Raw genomic sequence first — 19,598 nt, 5'->3', positions numbered from 1 at the left:
CTTATTGTTTTGAAGATGCCCTGACCGTCTGTTGTGCCGCACAGCGTAGGGAACGGTGTAAGGTTGCACATTTTTTTTAGCTCTGGCAGTTGTTTGTCGAAGGTGACGGTAACATCATGTTGTTGCGAAGTTTTCGTGTGATTTTGGCGGGTCTACGGGAGGTAAGTTTAGAAAAAGTTTGAGTTTGCTCTACGAGATTTTAATTGTACTGGAAATCTTTGTTTCGATTGTTTGACTATCATTTTGTAGGCAGTAGCTATGCAATTATATGCATATAATAATGTTCGAACGATATAGAACTACATTCCAATGTAATTATTTGAATTATATTCTTTTGTATCAAAAAAGTGAACTAGCATCGTAATAAAAACTCAACCAAAGATGTGTTCATATTCCTAGACAAGCTATTTTTATTCGTAGCAGCTGACCTGAGTACTCAACATTAAAAGTGACTTAGAAAACAAGTGTTTTTATACCCCTAAGTCTTATTTTACTACGAACAATGAACATCGAAATACTTTAGTTTATATTCATTTGCAATTGAACACTTGCAGAGCCATTTTGAGCAGGTTCTGAAGCAAATACACTGAAGTCTTCTTTTATGCGAGTATAAAAAAACGCATAAAAAACCGCATAACTGAAAATTCGCATAAAAAACGCATAACTCTGAAACTTTGCATAAAACAAAAAACCGAATAACTCTGAAACTTCGCATAAAAAAACCGCAGAAGGGAAACCGCATAACTCTGAAAATTCGCATAAAAAAACCGCATAACTCTGAAAATTCGCATAAAAAACCGCATAACTCTGAAACTTCGCATAAAAAACCGCATAACTCTGAAAATTCGCATAAAAACAATCTTAAACTTCGCATAGAAAACCGCATAACTCTGAAAATTCGCATAAAAAAACGCATAAAAAAGACCTTAGTGTATTCACAAAGCATTGCTTAATTTAGGGTGTTGGTAATTTGTGTTTTGATTTCGTGTAGATCTAGACATCAAAATGGTTTATTGTTTAAATTATTTGGAGATCTAATCTAGTCACTATTTTTCACCTGGAGCTGTTAGCGGAATATATTCAACAGTTGCACTATTTATGTACCATTTAATTCCGATACACTGAAGAAGGATGTAAAAAACCGATACATTGAAGAAGGGTGTAAATAACATTCCGAAATACGCGTATCTGTATTGCAACGTTTGTTATGCTTCATTAAAGTATAGTGACTTTGTGAAAGTGTAATAACGTGACAGTGAAATAGTGGAATTAAATGGTACATAAATAGTGCAACTGTTTAATCTAGTCAGTTGCATCTAACGCGATTAGAAGGAACCTGAAAATTTTGAGAAAATATCAAAATAATTTTTTATCATTCGGTTAGTAGTAACTTTCAAGAAATCACTAGATTTTGAGTACACTTATTTTTAATAATTCTCGCCGCTCATGCCACAGATAAAAGACATATGATTTAACTTTGCAATGCGTGTAAAAAATTTAACTGAGCTTTTGAAAAGCACAAGGACCACTATAGTAATAATGCTTGTTTGCAAAATCGTACGCAACAGCAATTTTTATTTGTGTGCACGCAGAAATTTTTTTTTTATTTTTAATATATTACACTTTGAATTCAAAGGTATTTTATTTTTTAATCAGCGCTTTTTTTCATTTGCCTTTGATTCAAATACATTTGATATTTACTTCAAAGCAAATACTTTTTATTTCTACGCACACAGAAACAAATAAGATGAACGTTAGATTCAAATATATTGTGCTTGGAATTCAAATATATTTCATTTCCACCTGGATCTAATTTCATTTCACTTTGAATTAAATATAATTGATTCAATGATGAATTTTTTTCAATTCAATAGATTGTTATTTGAAAAGAATTTTTGACGAATTATTGTAAAATAATTTTTTATTAATTTTGAATGCATATGCGCTCAGCTAACTAAGGCTACGATATTAACTCCCCTACTTCCTTTCGTTCAACAATTTTCACAAACTCTACTAAGAAAACATTCTCTGGAATGAATACAAATGTAAGTTCCCTGTACATACATAATTTATGACCTACCTATCCTATGAAAGCACTCACTAGTTCCATTGTTTGATTCAATGAAAATATTTGATAATAATTTCTGGTATTTGATTCTAGGACGAAAAATTTTAATGAACATCCATGAATTTGAAGCTAAAACTCAGTATATTTGATTTAGTTTAATTCAAGAGTTAACATAATTTTTTATTTGAATCCTTACTACGACATATTTGATTCAAATATATTTAATGTACCTTAACAAGCATTTGAATCAAATAAATTTTTGATTTGGTTCAATAAAATTTTTATATTTGAATCCATTGCCTTATATATTTGAATATAAATTTAAAGAGTTTTACTTGATTCAAATCTTAATTCAAAAATAGCTTTATTTGATTCAAATAATTGTTTGAAGTTGACTGCGTGTGCTTTTCGTGTAAAGTTTTATGTACACGTAGAAAACGATAATCGAGCGCAGAGCTAGAAAAAGTCATTTTTATTGACTCAAGATATACGAAAATGACGAAAAATAAATGTCACTCTCAGTTTCGTTTGCAAATTATGAGAACGACATGAGCGAAACAGTAGTTTCAAAATTGTTCTCTTTATGTGATTCTCGGATTTCAGTGAAAATCCCATAGTATACATAGTTATTCGAATGTGGTTCGTTCGAATTCTAGCTACCTTTGATTTTGTTAGCGTTATAAGGAATACAAAGGAAATACGATCGAAAAATCAATCAGTCGTTATTCAGAATAAGGGTGATTGTCACACTTTTATACCGTGTAGTTCGATTTGGTGTAGAGATGGGCAATTCGCTCCTGAGCTCGAATGAATCGAATCATAAAAGTGAACTGACAGTTCACAGTTTTTTTTTAAGAACCGCAACTCACCAGCTCACTCATTTGCTTCCCAGTTCGCCTCATTGCACCAAGTTTCGTTATTTCTTCCATGCCTGCATCTATTCTCTTCACCGGATTAAATGAGACATTATCAGTAAGAAATCTTACCTCTCACAGCACCCTCTCAGCATTCGGTTCTATTTTGTAGGTCGTTGAGCGCTTATTGAACGACATACTGCACGAAATATTCGTTCAATTTGCTGCAACGGTTTGTTGTTGTTTTTTCTCTCGCAAAAATAGTGTGGAATCTAGGTGTTTCCTCCATATAGAAAGAAGATTCGTTGTTATTCTACGCGAAGTAGAAGTATTGTACAGGTATGTAGTGTTAGTTTAAAAAATAAGTGGACAAAACTTCTGAAATTGTCCAGTAAAACTAGTCCAACAGGGCTCCAACTCCTCATATGAAAAATGGCATTCGGTTTAGCAGTCTGTTTCAAAATCGTCAAACGAAGGTCCCGTGTTGGCTTCCCGTTGAACGATTGATTGGACGTTCGTTGAACCAATGATACAACGTATTGGACCAATGAAGAACCACCGTTGAACGTTTTTTTTCTAAGAGGGAAACGGGTCACTAAATTAACCATCAGTTCAATCTAAATGAACACGAGAATTATTTTTGTCATTTTTAATGATGACTAAGTAATATTTCAAATTTGCATAGAAAACTCATCATTACACGTTCATTAAAATGATATTATTTTTTAGTAATGACATTTTTAATGATCGTGTAAGGTCCGCTATACATCGAATCGATTCATTTTGGTGAGCTGATCGGTTCGGAGCTGCTCACCAATATGAGCTGTTTTGCACATCTCTAAATGGTGTGCAAATACAAAAGAACTATCAAAATAGATTAGTAAGCCTGGCATCTCTGCCAACAAGGCACATCGTACAGCGGCGCTTCGGATCGGCCATTTTGTTCGTCAAACATTCGTTAAATTTCTCCCGGTTCGCAAGTTTCTCGTATTTTTTACTGCGCGTTTTGTTTGCTGTTGCTCCGCGCACCGCATCATTCGCGACATTCTTCCTTTCCCTTCTTTCTTGGATCAGTCTTCGGTTAAAATTGGTTATACTTTTACGCGTTGGAAAGAACGAGCTAGTGATATAGCGTGGCCCCAGTCATCGGTAATCCCTTTTCACTTTGCTGTCGCTTTCCTTCGCGAAACTGCGAGAGCGACGTCGAGTTGAGTTGAGTTTGCTTTTCGACTGCTTGCTGAACTGTGGTGTTGTGGCTTTGCTGCTGCTGCAAAGAGAGAGAGTGCGTTTGCGAGGAAAAACGTTTCATGTTATTTTGACCCTGTGCGAAGCGCGTATTTGGAATATTATTAGCAGTACGGACTATCGACTAGATTTTCTCGTTGAAGAACCTGGAACAATGTCGGACTCGAATACGACCGAAGCAGCACCCGCTCCGGTGGAAGTTGAAGTGAAAACGCCGGTAAGTACGCAGCGATTTTTTTTTCTTTGCAAGTGTTGAGAACTGTATCGTCATCGCGCTTGGGATTTCGAGCGGGAGCGAAAAAATGTCCATCTTTATTTGTGCTATGCCCAACGAACGGGGGAAAGTTACCGCATTGGCGTGGGTTTGGCGGAACTTGATTTTTCGTGTCGAAACAGGAAAGCATTTACTGAGCGACCCAACTGGACGCATTTAGCACGCAAAAGCTTTTCCGGGTTCCATCTCGGTGTGGTCAAGCAGTAGCGCTAGTTTTACTTCCATCTTTTCCCTCGTCATGAAATGGTTCTTCGACCCATTCGTTCGGGTGGTGGTGTTGGTGTCATCATCGAGTGGAATGCTCGATAGTGTGCGTGCGTGATGAGATGAGAAAATTTTCCGAGTGACGCGAAGCTCCCAGTGAACCAGAATTGGTCCAATTTGATCATGTTTTTGAGAAAAAGTTTATCCTATTGTTGTGTGTTTAGCAAGGTTTTCAAAATGTTCGATTGATTACGTTGCGTTGTTGCTTGACAATATTGCGTGATAGGTATGAAATGCTACCGAAAGTGTGTACGCTTGGGTGTATGTGTTTGTTGCGGTGTTTAGTTTGAAATCATATAACGGCGATTGTGCTGTGCGTGTGTGCAATTGATATGATAAATAATACAGTCAGTTACCTTTTCTATTTTCTTCAACGACATAATTACTATTAGAGTATTATTGGAATTTTAGCTATACTCGAGAAAATGAAATCGTTTAAAAATAGAATGATTTGGTTTGTTTACTTAAATTGTAGTTCCCATAAATTATTCCAAGTAGAATGACACTACATAACAAAACTTTTTCATTTCTATAGATTTATAATGCACAATAGTTTTTGTTTTCTAAAAATGTACACTACTTCATTACATCAGTAGTAAATATATCCAATGTTTTGCACTGTATTAATTCTCCAAATCGGTACCAACATGTGATTAGGGCATATCGTACGATAGATCCTTTCGAATGTTAAAACTAGAGATGGGCAATTCGCTCCTGAGCTGTTCCAGTGAATCGAATCATTGAAGTGAGCTGACAGCTCACAGCTCTTTCCAAAAGAACCGCAGCTCACCAGCTCACTAATGTGCTACCGAATTCACTGTATTATGACGAAGGGAACACGCAACGAGCTGATCGGATCTTCGGCTCTTTGAAAGATTCAATTTAGTCGACATCAATTAAAGATAAATTAATTCGCATTGCATTCATTGCATCATTGCAAATCAATGATTCAATTTCGATCATGCATATGAAAGAAAACCGGTGCATACGAAAAACGGCGCACAAAATGAACCTTAAGTTCAAACTAAAAGAGCTGATGAGCTGATACATCGAATCGATTCCCTTTGGTGAGCTGATCGGTTCGGAGCTGTTCACCAAAATGAGCTGTTATGCGCACCTCTAGTTAAAACATATCTGTATAAAATGTTCAAAACGACAAATGTAACAATGAGAGGCTCTCTTTGTTCACTTTCTCTTTCGATTATTGCAAAATGTTCCTGCTTTTCTCGGTAACTTCTTCAGTGCAGAATAAAAGATAATAACTTTAGTTATTATTATCAATAAATAGTTGGAGAGAAGGATTGCTAAGAGTACCGTAATAATCGAAAGAGAAAGTAAACAAAGATAATCTCTCATTGTTGCATTCATCGTTTGAACATTCTATACAGATATGATGTTCATTGCTCGGCTCTTTGTCTTCCATGTAAACAATAATTGATACGATGGAAACCAATCCATGAAGTTCTATAAAAATACGTTAAAATTAAATTTTTAAAATCTCAATGATGAGCATTATTTTCTTGCAACTTTCGAAAGAGTTACAAGTACAAGTCGTACTAGTCGTACTCAATGACCCAATATTTTTATAGTCTCTCTTGACTTCATCGATCCGCCCTATTGACACTACGAATTTTTCCAGGTCGGGGCTTGAACATACGACAACTGGCTTGTAAGGCCTGGGCCTTATGCGTTGAGTCGCAAACCCGGGATAACACCGCACATTTGCTCTTGCCTCAGTTTTCGTAACAAAATTGGGACTATTTTCCAATTAGGAACGCTTTACTCGAACCCACAAACAAAAAGTTGATTCATCAAAAAAAATTATATATTTGGTGTTGCGTCTTCGACTCGTCAGTGCATAACAGTTTATGTTGAACTTTTATGCTACTCAGTAGTTCGCTAATCAGACATTAGAGCCGGGCAGTCCATTCCCAGTTCAGTTCAAAAGCACTATCAAAGTAATCAAAAAGACGTTTGTTTGTTTTCGTTTTTTTGATCGTATTTCATTCGTATTCCGAATAACGCTAGCAAAATCAAAGGTAGCTAGGATTCTACCGAACCATATTCGATCGAAAAACCAATACGTCGTTATTCAGAATTGAAAGGAAACGAATGAAGTTCGGGATAATGCTCATTCGGCGCGACAGCAAAGGTTGTGTGTTAGAATGTGAAATTTACTGCCGTAAAAGGATCGTCAATGTATGCACACATTTGATTTCAATTAAATTGGACGAAGTTTTACAGCACCGCTGCTTATATCGAAAAGGTAGTACCCAACAGTATTAGTACTTGAAAAAAAATTGTTGGGCTCATTAGAATCGAACGAACGAAAAACCCGTTCAGGAGATCTAGTTCTGAACGATTCTTTGAAACGAAATGCTTTGTCTCGTGACGTTGTAAGTGAAAACAATAGATTGATGAATGGAAATTCGCTTATGTTTTTCAATACAATGAAATAACGAAGCAGTTTTTGATGGAATTTTTTTAATTAAAATTTTTTCGTATCATGATACAATAGAAGAATGAATTCAGCCCTCTGTACGTCGAGCAAATCTGTCAATAACTTCATCAATAAAGCCGCTTCTAAGTTTCAACTGAGAAAGCAATTTGTTTTCAATTGCCATAAATATAAGCCACTGAAGCCTCTCCTGAAAGTGTGCATACAAGTTTTCACAGAGTCAAACGTGACAGAACCAGAGTTGCAATTTGTCAACCATGTCAAATAACCTTGACAGACTGACTAAAATCATCGTCAACTGTAATCGGTACGGTGAAAGTGACTATCAAATGTGATACTCGATAGTTGTGTGACCAAGTAGAAATATAGTCAGTCGAAGAGAGGCGACTTACTCTCTCATTCTCCTATTCACTGTTAAAGTAAAAAAATCAATGGGCGTACTAACATGAACATGAACTGATAAAGTTCATTGTTCTTTGCAAAAAGTCATTGCACTTCAAAGTTTATTGGAGTAAATGAATATAATTCAATGTTTATGCTACTTGATTAATATTTAGACACATCGTCCAGTGACATAAGCTTTCCAATCTTCATCGTGCAAAGTTGCTAATTGATAGTGACATATAGCAGCTCTGGACAGAACAACAAATCCAAAAACTTAACGGAGTAATTCCTTCTCTTCTTGAATCTGTGCAGTAACTCATGTGCACGGAGAAGACACTAACACAGTGACAAGAGAAACTTGAAATTTTAGATTTTTGCATGCAATTTCAACTAGTTTTTTGAACAAACGAAGGAAACGCGAAGATGGTTTCTCGAAAAAATTTGACACTCGTAGATAAACGTAGACTTTTTCCTACAGAATTTTCATCCAACAAGTTAATTTATTTATTATTGCTAGATTAAGTAGTTGCTGTCCAATAATGATTTATATTATGGTTGACGGTATCGTAAGAATTATAATATTCTCGGGGATCAAAACTGATTGTTGATTGGATTGATTTTGCATCAGTCAGCAAAGTCCCTCAATTGCCACAGAGCTGTGGATTATGCCATAGATTTCGATAGCGAGAGATATCCGCGGTCCATCTGGTGAGCAGAGATGTCTATCTCCTCTGTGTGACGATGAGCAAGCAAAATTTCTCCCCTCGCACTGACAACTTCAACGAGAGCTCTTCTCTTTCACATTTATACACCACTGTTGTGTAAAGTGTGCACGCATCATAAGTGCGTTTGTTTATTTCCTTTTACCTCTTTCACTGAATCGCACCAAAGTGCTAGAGCATTAGCTAATAAATTCTCTGAGGTGGATGCAGATACTTTCACAGAGGTGTACACGCCGGTGAGCACTCTGCTGTATGGTTTTCGTAGATGAAGCGTGGACACGCAAAATCAGCAAAATAAAACAATTTTAAAATTTTCGGGTTTCCTTACAAATTTTTCATAGCAAGGCCAGATCTACTCTCTATTAATTGAAGTTTACAGAAGTGTTCGCTCACCATCACGCACCAGTGGTCACTTGGGTGTATTTAGACGAGAGCGCGTGTGAGCGATTCATGCGAAGAGAATGTGTTTCACTCGCGCCAGCTGCTTTAACCACAAGCACACACTCAAATGCTGTCTATTCGACACTGAGAAGAAGTGCGCTTTCCTCTTTGTGCGGTGCTTCGTTTTTTGCATCCTCGGTGTGGCAAAAATCTGACTCTAGCGTTTATCACTCTGGTGAAATGCCATCTCTGCTGGTGAGAATCTTCCATAGTTGAAATAAAACAAAAGGACCTAAGGGCCCAGATGGTTTCCCTGCGGAATTTCGGATGGAGTTAAACTTTCTTCGGAAACAATCGCCGAAACATCACTGTCATCGACTAGGTATTCTTTCGTCAGATCTCGCCTCTATTCGTTCGGGTTTTACTAAGTCATCTCATCTGTGTTATTGGCGTTTCGTTTTCGAATTTCCAGTGCATAATCTGCTCGTATTGACCGAAATGAAATCGATCTATGTCACATGAATTATTCTCATGAGCAAAAAAAGCAAAAAAGCATTTTTTAAACGTATTTGAATTGAAATCATACTCGGAGTTGGAATGAACTTGGAAGCCATTTGTCAAAGGTCAGAGTCTTTACAATTTCGTGTGTTTTTTCAGCATTAAAGTCAGATATGCAAATTCTAATGAATTGTTTAATATAAGTTAAGTTTCCTATCCGCTGCAAGTCAGCTTACCTTTTATCAGTACTAGAAAAAATGATAATCATCAATTTTCATGATTAGTAAAACTTTGGTCGTCCTCTATTCTAGTCGGTAGATTGTGTTGGCATAGGTATTACTTAACGAGTACAATCTCAAACAACGTTGGTCGACCTTATTTTTCTCGGTCGTTTGTTTTCTACTCTTTCCGCATTATCAAACTACACGCACACAACACACCGAATATGGTTGAAACGTTCACGTTTAACCGACTTTTATTTTCCTGTTACCTATATCAACCGATTCGACAATGACCGTAGCATTTTTTTTTTCATACCGCCGTAGTAGGAGGAGATAAATATGAAGATTATTTTATGAGTGACTTCCAATGTTAGTGCACTTTCACTTACATGACACAGGGGAGGAGTGCGCAATCCGTGTGGGTATTCCGTTTGTTCAGCATTTCTTATTTGCCCCTCCGATGAGAACTCGGCAACAGGGAGAACGTGTGCAGCTCATATTGATTCTGATCAATCGCTTATTCCGGTTACGTGCTAAAAATGTTACAAAGTAGCAACAATTAGCAAGTAGTAGCCGAGCTTTGCGCCGCTTACTGCGCTTATTTTTGAAAATATGAATCAATAATAAAAAATATGAGCCGTTTTCATTCAAATTTCATGTTCGTTAAAAAGCAAAAAAACATGCATTTTTATGTTGACTATTTTTGGATCTTGTTCGTTTTTCTTCGACGAATTCCGGTGCAGATCTCTTTCGCCGATAACCCCAACGCATGTCTACCGCCGCTGCGTTTGTGAACGTTATTCCTCTTTCTGCTCCGTTATGGTTGTTTCGATCGTGATATAATGCTTGCCTAATTGATCGACCGTTGCATATTCAACGAACGTTGTCATGCCGAGAAGCCTCCTGCAACTGACCCATCCACGTTTTTTTTCACACTTCTCACACCAACACTATCACAGTCTGTTTTTAGTCGTGTTTCCAGTGTGCGGGAAAAAACTGTACAAGCAGAAGAACGGCTAGGTCAACAAATTTACTTCAACATTCGTAGCAGTATAGCACACAAACAACCAACAACTCCCTTTAGTTATTATCCTTTCGTGTTTTCTTCTTCAAACGAGCATTTGATTGTTTTGATTCGTGGGACTTGTGCTAGTAAAACCAGTGGTACTAATTTGTTTGTTTTGTTTGTTTCAGACAAAGCGTACGCCATCTAAGCGCAAAGATGCATTCCAAAAGGAAAGCGAAGAACTACTGAAGAATATGGGTATGGATCCGTCGGAGGAAGGTGGTCGCCGTCGTACCCGCGCTAGCACACGTGGCGTCAACTCGACACCGGCCACACCGGCTACTCCACCAGCAAAGAAGTCTCGCACAGCTGCTACTCCTTCCCGTCGGGGACGAGGGAAGAAAGATATTGACGACGATGAGGAGAAATCTCCGGAAGGTGAAGCTAAGACTCCCAAAAAGCGGGGACGGCCTTCCGCTCAAGACAAGGAAGAGGAAAGCGCCAAGAAAGATGATGAGGAGGAGCCAAAGAAGGAGGAGGATGAATCGAAGGACGAAGCTGATGCAAAGGCGGAGGAGGAAGTTTCCCAACCAGAGGCTGCTGAAGTGCATGGCGAGGCTGACGCAAAGGAAGTTGATAAGGTTGACGCTGTTGTAAATAACACAGACAGCAAGACAGAAGACAAATTGGAAGAGCCAGTTCCGGAAAAAATGGAAGTCGATGCCGAACAAACCGAACAGAATGTCACTCCACAGGAAGAAAAGCACACAGATGACACAACAGACTTAGCGCCCGAAAATCCAGCGACAGAAGAACCTGCTCCTGCCGTTGCTGTCCCTGCCGCCATCGAAAAGGAACCCGTTGCAGTTGCCGAGGAAGCTAGCGAGCCTGTAAAGGAACCTGCTGTGGAAGCACCGGTTGTTGTTGAAGAACAACTGCAGCAACAAAACTCAACACCGGCACCTGCTTCGGCGTCAATTCCGGTTGAGGTGGAAGGAAACGGAAGCGCTGCGCTTGAAGGCGACGATGATTGTGTTATGGAAGAACCGGTGGTAGTGGAGAAGCAGACAGCGGTGACAATTGTCAACGACGTCAGCAGCACAGAACCAGCCAAGACGAATGACGTCGTGCCGGTGGAAAATAATCTGGAAGAGACGAAGCTGGAGACTGCTGGTAAGTTATCTTTGAACTCTATGGATTGAGTTAAAAAGGTGATTTAGACATCAATACTACAATTATATTGAATCTGATGGATAAATCATAATAATTTGGATAAATCAAAATAATTTTCCGGCTGGAAATATTCTTCCATGCGGTTCAATAAGTGTATTCACGCTTGTCCGGCTCAGTACCGACACGAAATTGTGTGAAAGAACATTGTCGTCTGTGAACGGCGGGCGGAACCCTTCTGGCGTTCGGTTGAAATAAAAAGCGGCCCATACTCTCAGTTTTCCGGACAGTTTCTCGTGAACTAAATGATTAACTTAAAGGTTATCTGCATTAGGTCGATCCAACCGATCCGAGCTCTCCGGCGTTGACTTTTTCTCAGCTTCGGCTATGGCTGAGCTGCACATGCACACAGTTGTAAGGAAAGGAAAAAAGTAGACGCCGGAGAGCTCGGATCGGTCGGATCTGCCTAATGCGGATAGCCTTTTAAGTGACTGAGTGAGTTCATCCGGCCGTTTTTTACTAAAGCTCTCAAGCTCAGTTTCATCCGGTTAACTCATCAGTTCTTCAGTTAGTCGTTCAGTTCGTCAGTTTTCTTTTGATCATAATAATGTGTCTCCATGATGAAAAAAAAACTGACAAAAATGACATGTAGACAAAACGCAACACACGCTCAGTTCAGTTGATCGTTCAGTTTTTTATTCCGTCCAAGATTCATTTGGAATTGTATGGGCCGCTTAAGATTATTGATTTGTGAGATCAGTTAAAAAGTTCTGAATTCTCGATCAACATTTTGAAAATGTTCATCAAAATCTGTTTATTTGATTTTACAAGATGCTAAGACTGAAATCTATTGTATCGTTCTACGCCTTATTGTCCCATATTCTATGGAATTTCCTATACACAGTGGCGTCTCATGCCCAAATTCACTGGTTGTGCACTGATTTTGTGGTATGATATCTGATGTAACTGTTCGTTGGAAGTAAAAACTAAAGATTGAGGAATGCATATTCGCTTGTATTTTTTTATTACAATGAAATAACGATATACTTTTAAATGGGGAATTTTAATCAAACTTATTTCGATTTATTGACGAATTATTAAACTTATTTCGTATTATAGAAGGATTCAAGGCTCTGCACTTCGAGTAAATCTGCCAATAACTTTATCACTTATTTATTTTAAAGTTGCAACTGAGACAGCAATTTGTTTTCAACTGCCATAAGCATAAGCAATTGAAGCCTCTCCTGAAGGTGTGCATACAAGTTCTCACAGAGCCAAACTAAGACTAAGAGAACAACAAACCTCAGAACTGAGCTGAGTAATTCCTTCTCTTCTTGAATCTGTGCAGTAACTCATGAAATTCATAACACCAAAAGTTTTCGTCAAAAAAATTACCGAAACGAAGGAATCAAATCTTATTGTATGTAGAGTAGAAAAAGTTATCGAAATGCACTTTCAGAAATTCCTAAAATTCCTAATGAATCTCAATTTAATTCATTAACTTATGCATGAAGTAAAAGGTTAGAATTAGAAGGGCTCCAGTTTATTCAAATATTGATTGGAATTAGGAGTTAAGCCACTCAAAATTACGGAACTTCTTCACCCAACCCTTTGCGATCGTAAATAAACGTAACCTAACTCGCTGTGAGTCTACACACTGGTCAATTGGAATACCGATCTCAGCTGTTCAAACCTCGGTAGGCGATTTTTTCAGTAAAAATAACTTCATCACATCGGCATCTTAAGGTACCGCTGCCAACAAATGTTTATTTGTGCCTACCTAGTAAATCCAAACATCGGACGCATCGTGCAAGAAAGCTTTTGATTGCGTTTCGTGCTTACATAGTGTATCGGTAGAACAAAAGAGTGAAGAAATACCAAAGCAGAGAGCGGATGTCTGATACTCAGGGGATGTGATATATCGGGGTTGGATTTTCAACCCCGAACATAGGGCCAGAGTTTTTCGATATATAGTGAGCCATCTCTGGAAGATTTGGGTGTTTTTCTATAAAGAATTGCGTCACTATAAAAAATTATCAATTTTATTTTTCCTACCTTTTCCAGCAGAACCCAAGATTGTACCGGCGGAAGCGGCAGAAGTTGTAGAACCAACGGCAGCACAGTAGACGGAATACGGAGGGTACCTTTTTGCATCTGAAAGAGATACTACGTTGATCATCATTTCCTTCACAATTTCTTCTGTTCTTGGAAAGCTTCTACCACACAACAAACACAGAGCATCTAAAATGATAGAAAAAAATACGACCTCCAGTCGAATAGTTCCACAAACAGAGAATGGAGAGACAGAAGGGGATCAACAGAGAGGGAGAACTCTACGATGCGGCAGAACAACATTATTGACAGCAGACGTGCATTTCTCACTCGACGATTACCTTCAATTTCTTTATAAAAAAATCCTCTCTTTCTGGCGAGCTCCTTCCAGCGAATGTCCCTTTTGAAATGTACTTGCAGTAAGTCAAGTAATTTAATCCAAAATAATTCTTTTTTTTTTGCTTAACGTTAAGCAGCCATTCTTTCGCTACTTTTACGTAACCGAGTACCCTCGTAAAGTTTTACGTTACATTCGCATCTGTTTTAGAAATTTGGACTAATTAGTAACGACCTTTGTAGATGCAAAACAAAACAAAACAAAACAAAAACCTAAAATAATTGAAGGAAGATGTAAAATATACACTAAAAACAGATTTATTCATTGATAAGCAACAGATCGCTAGAGTTAGGTAATATGGATGTTTTCTCCTTTTTTGTTTGTTCAAGTCAAACCAGAATTTAGCACACTGCTATAGAATTATGTACGGAACCTGTTGTAGCAATTGAGATGATTACAAAGCAACAAAATCATGTATGATAGCAAATAAGCGCAAATTTTGAGAGCACTCAAAGCGAGCGAGCATCTTTTGAATGTAGAATTCATCATTTAATGACTTTTTGAACACCCCCCCGATCCCATCCATTCTCAAAATTCACAATAGATTAGTAAAGCTGCACCGGTAATATATATTGTTCGAGTCGTTACTTTTCTAACTTGATACCTGAACTTGTCTAAATGGCGCGATGCAAGAATCCGAGCGACTGAAACCAATATTCGTTGCTGTTTTAGGTCATCTAGTCGGCAAAGAATGAATGGTTTTTTTTGGCTCTTGAAAAATACCGCGTGAGTACTTGTCGATATTTGATTTCTACGGGCGGAAACAACTGATCTAAAAGAATTTCAGCTTAATTTTTGCCATCTTAGAGATATGATTTATACAATTTAATATTGGTAACAATGAAAAATATATATGGACAACTATACAAAAACGATCACCGATTTTACATTATTTTCGACTCCTTCAGTCTGTGGCAGGAACCTGAGAACATACACTACATAACACATATGCGCGCGTACGTGTTGTGCGCGATGGAATACAACACAAAGAAAGAGAAAAAAAAACGGAAAAATACAAAAAAAATGAAATCTTTTTAACTAATGTATAGGTTATTTTATTATTGTGTCGTGAATGAGACAGAAAGAGATGATAAATATAGAAATATGGACAAACAACGCTTCTGGTCTTGTTTTCAAGGATTCTGATGACTGTCCTTATTACAGTAAAACTTTCGCTTCACTCGAAATAATTGGTGTTCCACCTTTACCATACGTGGTTTTTTTCAGAATTTCAGGACTAAACAATTCAACATCTCTTGGGGCTTTAAGGGATCGTCATTAACCTAGGTGAAGTGTCAAGAATATAAACAAATTGGCTCAAGGGTAATGTTCATCTGATTATTAGAGGATTTTTGTCTTGTCATTATTTTTTATAGGAATGAAAGCCATGGCGAACTTTTAAACATAAAAAAAGTCATGGCGATAAATAACACATACAAAATGGAAACAATTCATGTTAAAGAATTTTAATGTTTTATACTAGTATTAATCACCCTCATTCTTGTTTACGGCCGTATGCGATACGTTCGAAAGTATAGCAAATTCGTATTCCCGTTTACGTTCGAATCAATCACACTTTTAAACATCGTACATGCATAAAAACAACGCCCATACAACTTTAAATTATCAGTTCTGGTACAGATTTGAGTTGTAAATAAAAATCTTTGATATCATTTGTTATTTGACTTGTTTTTTTCACTGATTTTGTATCATCATGTTTGCTTACGTCCGTATCGACCATACGACGAACACATGCTTTCGAACGAATGCGAACAAGCCATTCTTGTTTTCACTCGAACGTGTACGTACGCGATTCCTGTGCAAAAGAAGGGTCGGTAGCGCAGGTAGTTTTTTAAGGAAGATTCCAAGCATCAAGGAAGTGACGAATGCTACATAATAAATCAGCTGTTTTTCAAAGAAGGACGAATCTTACAAAAGTAAACAAATCGAGTTTCTCTCTCCTACCAATAAATTTTTCAAAATCCTACAATTTTGCCTAAAAAATCGGATTCTACAAAAATCTCAATCTTAGTAATACAAAGAACTATAAAGGGCGAAACTGTCATTCCATTTGTTTACGAAAGTTTCGCCCTCCGTGTTCCATGCAAACAAACAGGGCGATACTTCAATTCCTAATAAGGAAGGGCGAAACTATTTGTTTTCTTTATTTTTGATAGTTTCCGAACCTTTTACTACTGGAAATAATAAATGAGACGATAAAATTACCCGAATATTTATCTTAGTCACGAAAACCAACTAATTTCACAAAAAATGCGCAAGGGCGTAACTTCATCATTCACACAGGAAGCATAAAAGTAAACAAATCGAAAAAGGGCGAAACTCTTTTTACGTTGATTTATTCAGTACATATAGAAGGAAAGTGGTAAAATTTGCATACTTTTTAAAGATAAACGAACAGATCATCGACTAATCAAAAATTGATCTGAGAATAGACGATGATTTCTAAATACGATTTGAAACTAAAGTTGAAACATTCATCGATGTTTTTCTCCATTTGCTGTCAATGTTAGATTCGCCGTTCTTTGGAAAACAGCTGAAATAAATATCGTACTCAGGACCAATTTTATTCAAGTCGGTGAATGAAATTTCCAAATTAAACTTCGTGCAAAGTAAAAAAAAAGCATTTGAAATAGCAGTCCGATCAGTAGTATCTGCGAAAAATATGTTGCATTTTTCTTGCAATTTTGTCATGTTTTCGATAGCCTACATATTTATTTCATTGGTAAATTCATGCATTTAATATAAAATAAAGCATGTTTACCCATGGCGTATTTTCCATAAAGTACTTAATAGATGCAAAATTGATGCGTAAAAACTTTGAACCTCGCATATATTCAAAGGTTCCCCACAAAAAAACAGCATTTTACTATACTGCTATGCTTTCTAAATGATTTATGCAAAACACAAATTTATGATTTGATTACAAATCACCTTTAGATTCGAAAACAATTTTGTTAGAGATCGGTTAAACTTTTTTCAATGTGTTCGAACGGTTGATTCGCAACATTAAACTGACGAATCGAAACCACGGCATTTCGTCTATTCGTCCGTAAACGGGAATGGGACATTTCGTTCGTACGAATGATGTTCGAATACACGTTTCGTTTGAAACTAAAATGGCATACATTCTAGCGTTTCGCATATGGTTAATCACATGAATTGGACTGATTACATCAAGGCTTAGCATTTATTTTAAGAAGTTTACTGATATTTGAATATTTTGTGGCAAACGAGTCGCGTTCGAATTCATTCGAGTGAAAACAAGAATGGCTTATTCGTATTCGTTCGAAAGTACCCGCACAGACTAACAGACATGACAGTATGAGTAAATTCTTATAAAAATAATTTTTCGTGATGCACTAGTTCCACCTATATTGTACTGCGCGAACTATTTACTATCTGTACACCCCTTGTGTTATGTACAAGTTTTTTTACTAGTTGGTTTCCCCTCGTTTGTCAACACCGATCAGCTGCTTGCAGGGATGCCTGATTTCATCAAAATATTTGAAAATGAATCGTCACAATAAATTATTGGATTACGTTGATAATATATTTAACTTTTTCGCGATGTTGAAAGGTAACCATTTATTTGACTCAACGTTGTTCATCTAGACTATTTTTTATTGTGTTGGTAGTTTTCACCCGAAATTAAGTGGCGGCAGACCAGAAGCAAGTAAATATTGTAACAAAACGGGTTCGATTTTGTATTCCGTTGGAGGTTGAGAAGTAGGCACGATTATGTATATAGTTTTGGCAATATGTATTAAATCTGTATCCTGCATGAAATTCTGTATGAATGGCAACTCTGTTGGTAAATGAAAAAAATAAACACAGTCTAGATGACAGACAGGATGTTTTTGATAGGGTAACGTGGCGCCATCATGACACATGTGAGTACTGTCCCAAATAAAGGAATATTCGAAATGACCGTTAAAATGATTGAAGAATCTAATTTGAGTGTCCTGTCTGTTAGTCTGTGGTACCCATTCGTCGTATTGCGGATACGGACGTAAACAAGAATGAGGGTGAATGTTTTATACTAGCCTAAACATTTTTGGGTAAAAAAGTTATGAACATTAGCACTCCCGAAAGAATACCAAACGATTCGTATTTGTTTAGAACGGAATTTCAATAACGGCAATGATGTACTTTGACTAAAGAAACGAGAAAATATCCCTTAATCTTGATTGTGATGGACTGTAAATATTGGACACAAACATGATTTTATATGTTTCTGCTTATTTTTCATATTATTTAACATCCTAATTTTTCAAAATACTCTGAATATTCTGGACTTTTGGTATAAGCATAAACAGTTCGGTAAGTACAATTACAATAGATTAGTACAATACAAAGTACATTCCGATGCGGAGCAGTCTTCGTGACCATGAAACTACTCATCAGATTAATTGTGCTTAGTATTCCTCATAGCAAAAAGAAGTCCTTCCAGGTTTCGTAGGCTTGGCATTATATGAAGAATTGGATGCAATAATATATCATTGTATCCAACATCTTTTCAAGTTTAATTCAATATGAATTGATTGATTGAGCTTGTGTGCAATCTTGAAACGAATTTCCGCGAAAAATATTGCACTGCAACAAAACAATTATTCTACTGTAAAATTGCTCCTAGTGCTGTTCTGTTATATATAGTGATTTTCACTGTCGGCTAGAAAAGGTTGCGATGCGATAAGATAGCGACAAAATGCCGCAAAGATCGCGAAACTGTCATTCGCATCGATTCAACCCCTTCGAGACCACAAGCCAGAAAAAAATATTTTTTAAATTGACCGTTACAATGACCAATTTTTTATTTATTATTAAGAAAACTTCAGTCATAATGAATTCATATTGATAATGCGTATGTGGCAGATTACGGCTAAAACTTGCACGGATTTTTTAGGCGTTTGCTATTTATTTGACATAATGTACGATTCAGACGATCCGCCTCCTTCCGTCACCGCCACCGGAACGTCAGCTTCCGTCAAAATTAGTTTAATACTTTCTTTACCGGAACGTTCACACGCTCCGTCCGTCAAGACGTTCCGTGACGGTAACGTTACGTGTGAATGGCTCCATAAAAATGCATGTAATTAATGTTGACGGTGCCGGTGACGGAGATTGACTGTGACAAAATAAGACGGATCGTCTGAATCGTACATAATGGTTATTTTGTGCTTAGTATGTTCCCTTTTCATTTATATTTTGTATTAATCGACGCCTTGGTTTTCAAAACCTCGTGCTTTAATCGATTGTGCTATTTGTCTACTCTAAAAAGTTGGTCGTCTTTGACAGATATACATTTGTTGATGCGTTCGATGAACAATGAAATAACAATTGTCGCTAAGGAATTTTACCAGTTGAAAATGCAATTGGCCTCAATCCAACAGCCGATTAATTTTTCTTTTGGCTCTAATGCTAGTTAATTTCAATACAACAGACAGCGAAGGGGTTAAAAAAACTGTCCAATTTTCTGGCAGCGATGCCAGGTGAAATTGTAGGCGTCTGCGTATTAGAAATGGTCCTATGCGACCTCAATATTTAGAAGTATGACGAAAAAACCAAACGAAAACCCTACAGTAA

The 19,598-nt window shown here is 37.1% G+C and overlaps 1 protein-coding gene across 3 annotated transcripts; it reads left to right on the top strand.

The window, feature by feature from the left end:
- Positions 1–5: 5 nt before the first annotated feature.
- Positions 6–15,110, top strand: LOC131432799 (chromo domain-containing protein cec-1-like). 3 transcript variants are annotated; one of them, XM_058599320.1, is made up of 3 exons: positions 6–161; positions 10,564–11,548; positions 13,610–15,110. In XM_058599320.1, the coding sequence occupies exons 1-3, from the start codon at positions 117–119 to the stop codon at positions 13,669–13,671; spliced, it is 1,092 nt and encodes a 363-aa protein (XP_058455303.1). In that variant the 5' UTR covers positions 6–116; the 3' UTR covers positions 13,672–15,110. The 3 variants fall into 3 exon arrangements, with proteins under 3 accessions (XP_058455303.1, XP_058455302.1, XP_058455301.1); XM_058599319.1 differs by lacking the exon at positions 6–161 and adding an exon at positions 3,978–4,384 and having other exon boundaries at positions 13,613–15,110; XM_058599318.1 differs by lacking the exon at positions 6–161 and adding an exon at positions 3,994–4,384.
- The last annotated feature ends 4,488 nt before the right edge of the window (positions 15,111–19,598 follow it).

This window comes from Malaya genurostris, chromosome 2, assembly GCF_030247185.1.
Source record: "Malaya genurostris strain Urasoe2022 chromosome 2, Malgen_1.1, whole genome shotgun sequence".
In the NCBI taxonomy this organism is placed as follows: Eukaryota; Metazoa; Arthropoda; class Insecta; order Diptera; family Culicidae; genus Malaya; species Malaya genurostris.
Note: the sequence above shows the minus strand (reverse complement) of the source record. Positions and strands in the feature narration are given on the sequence as shown.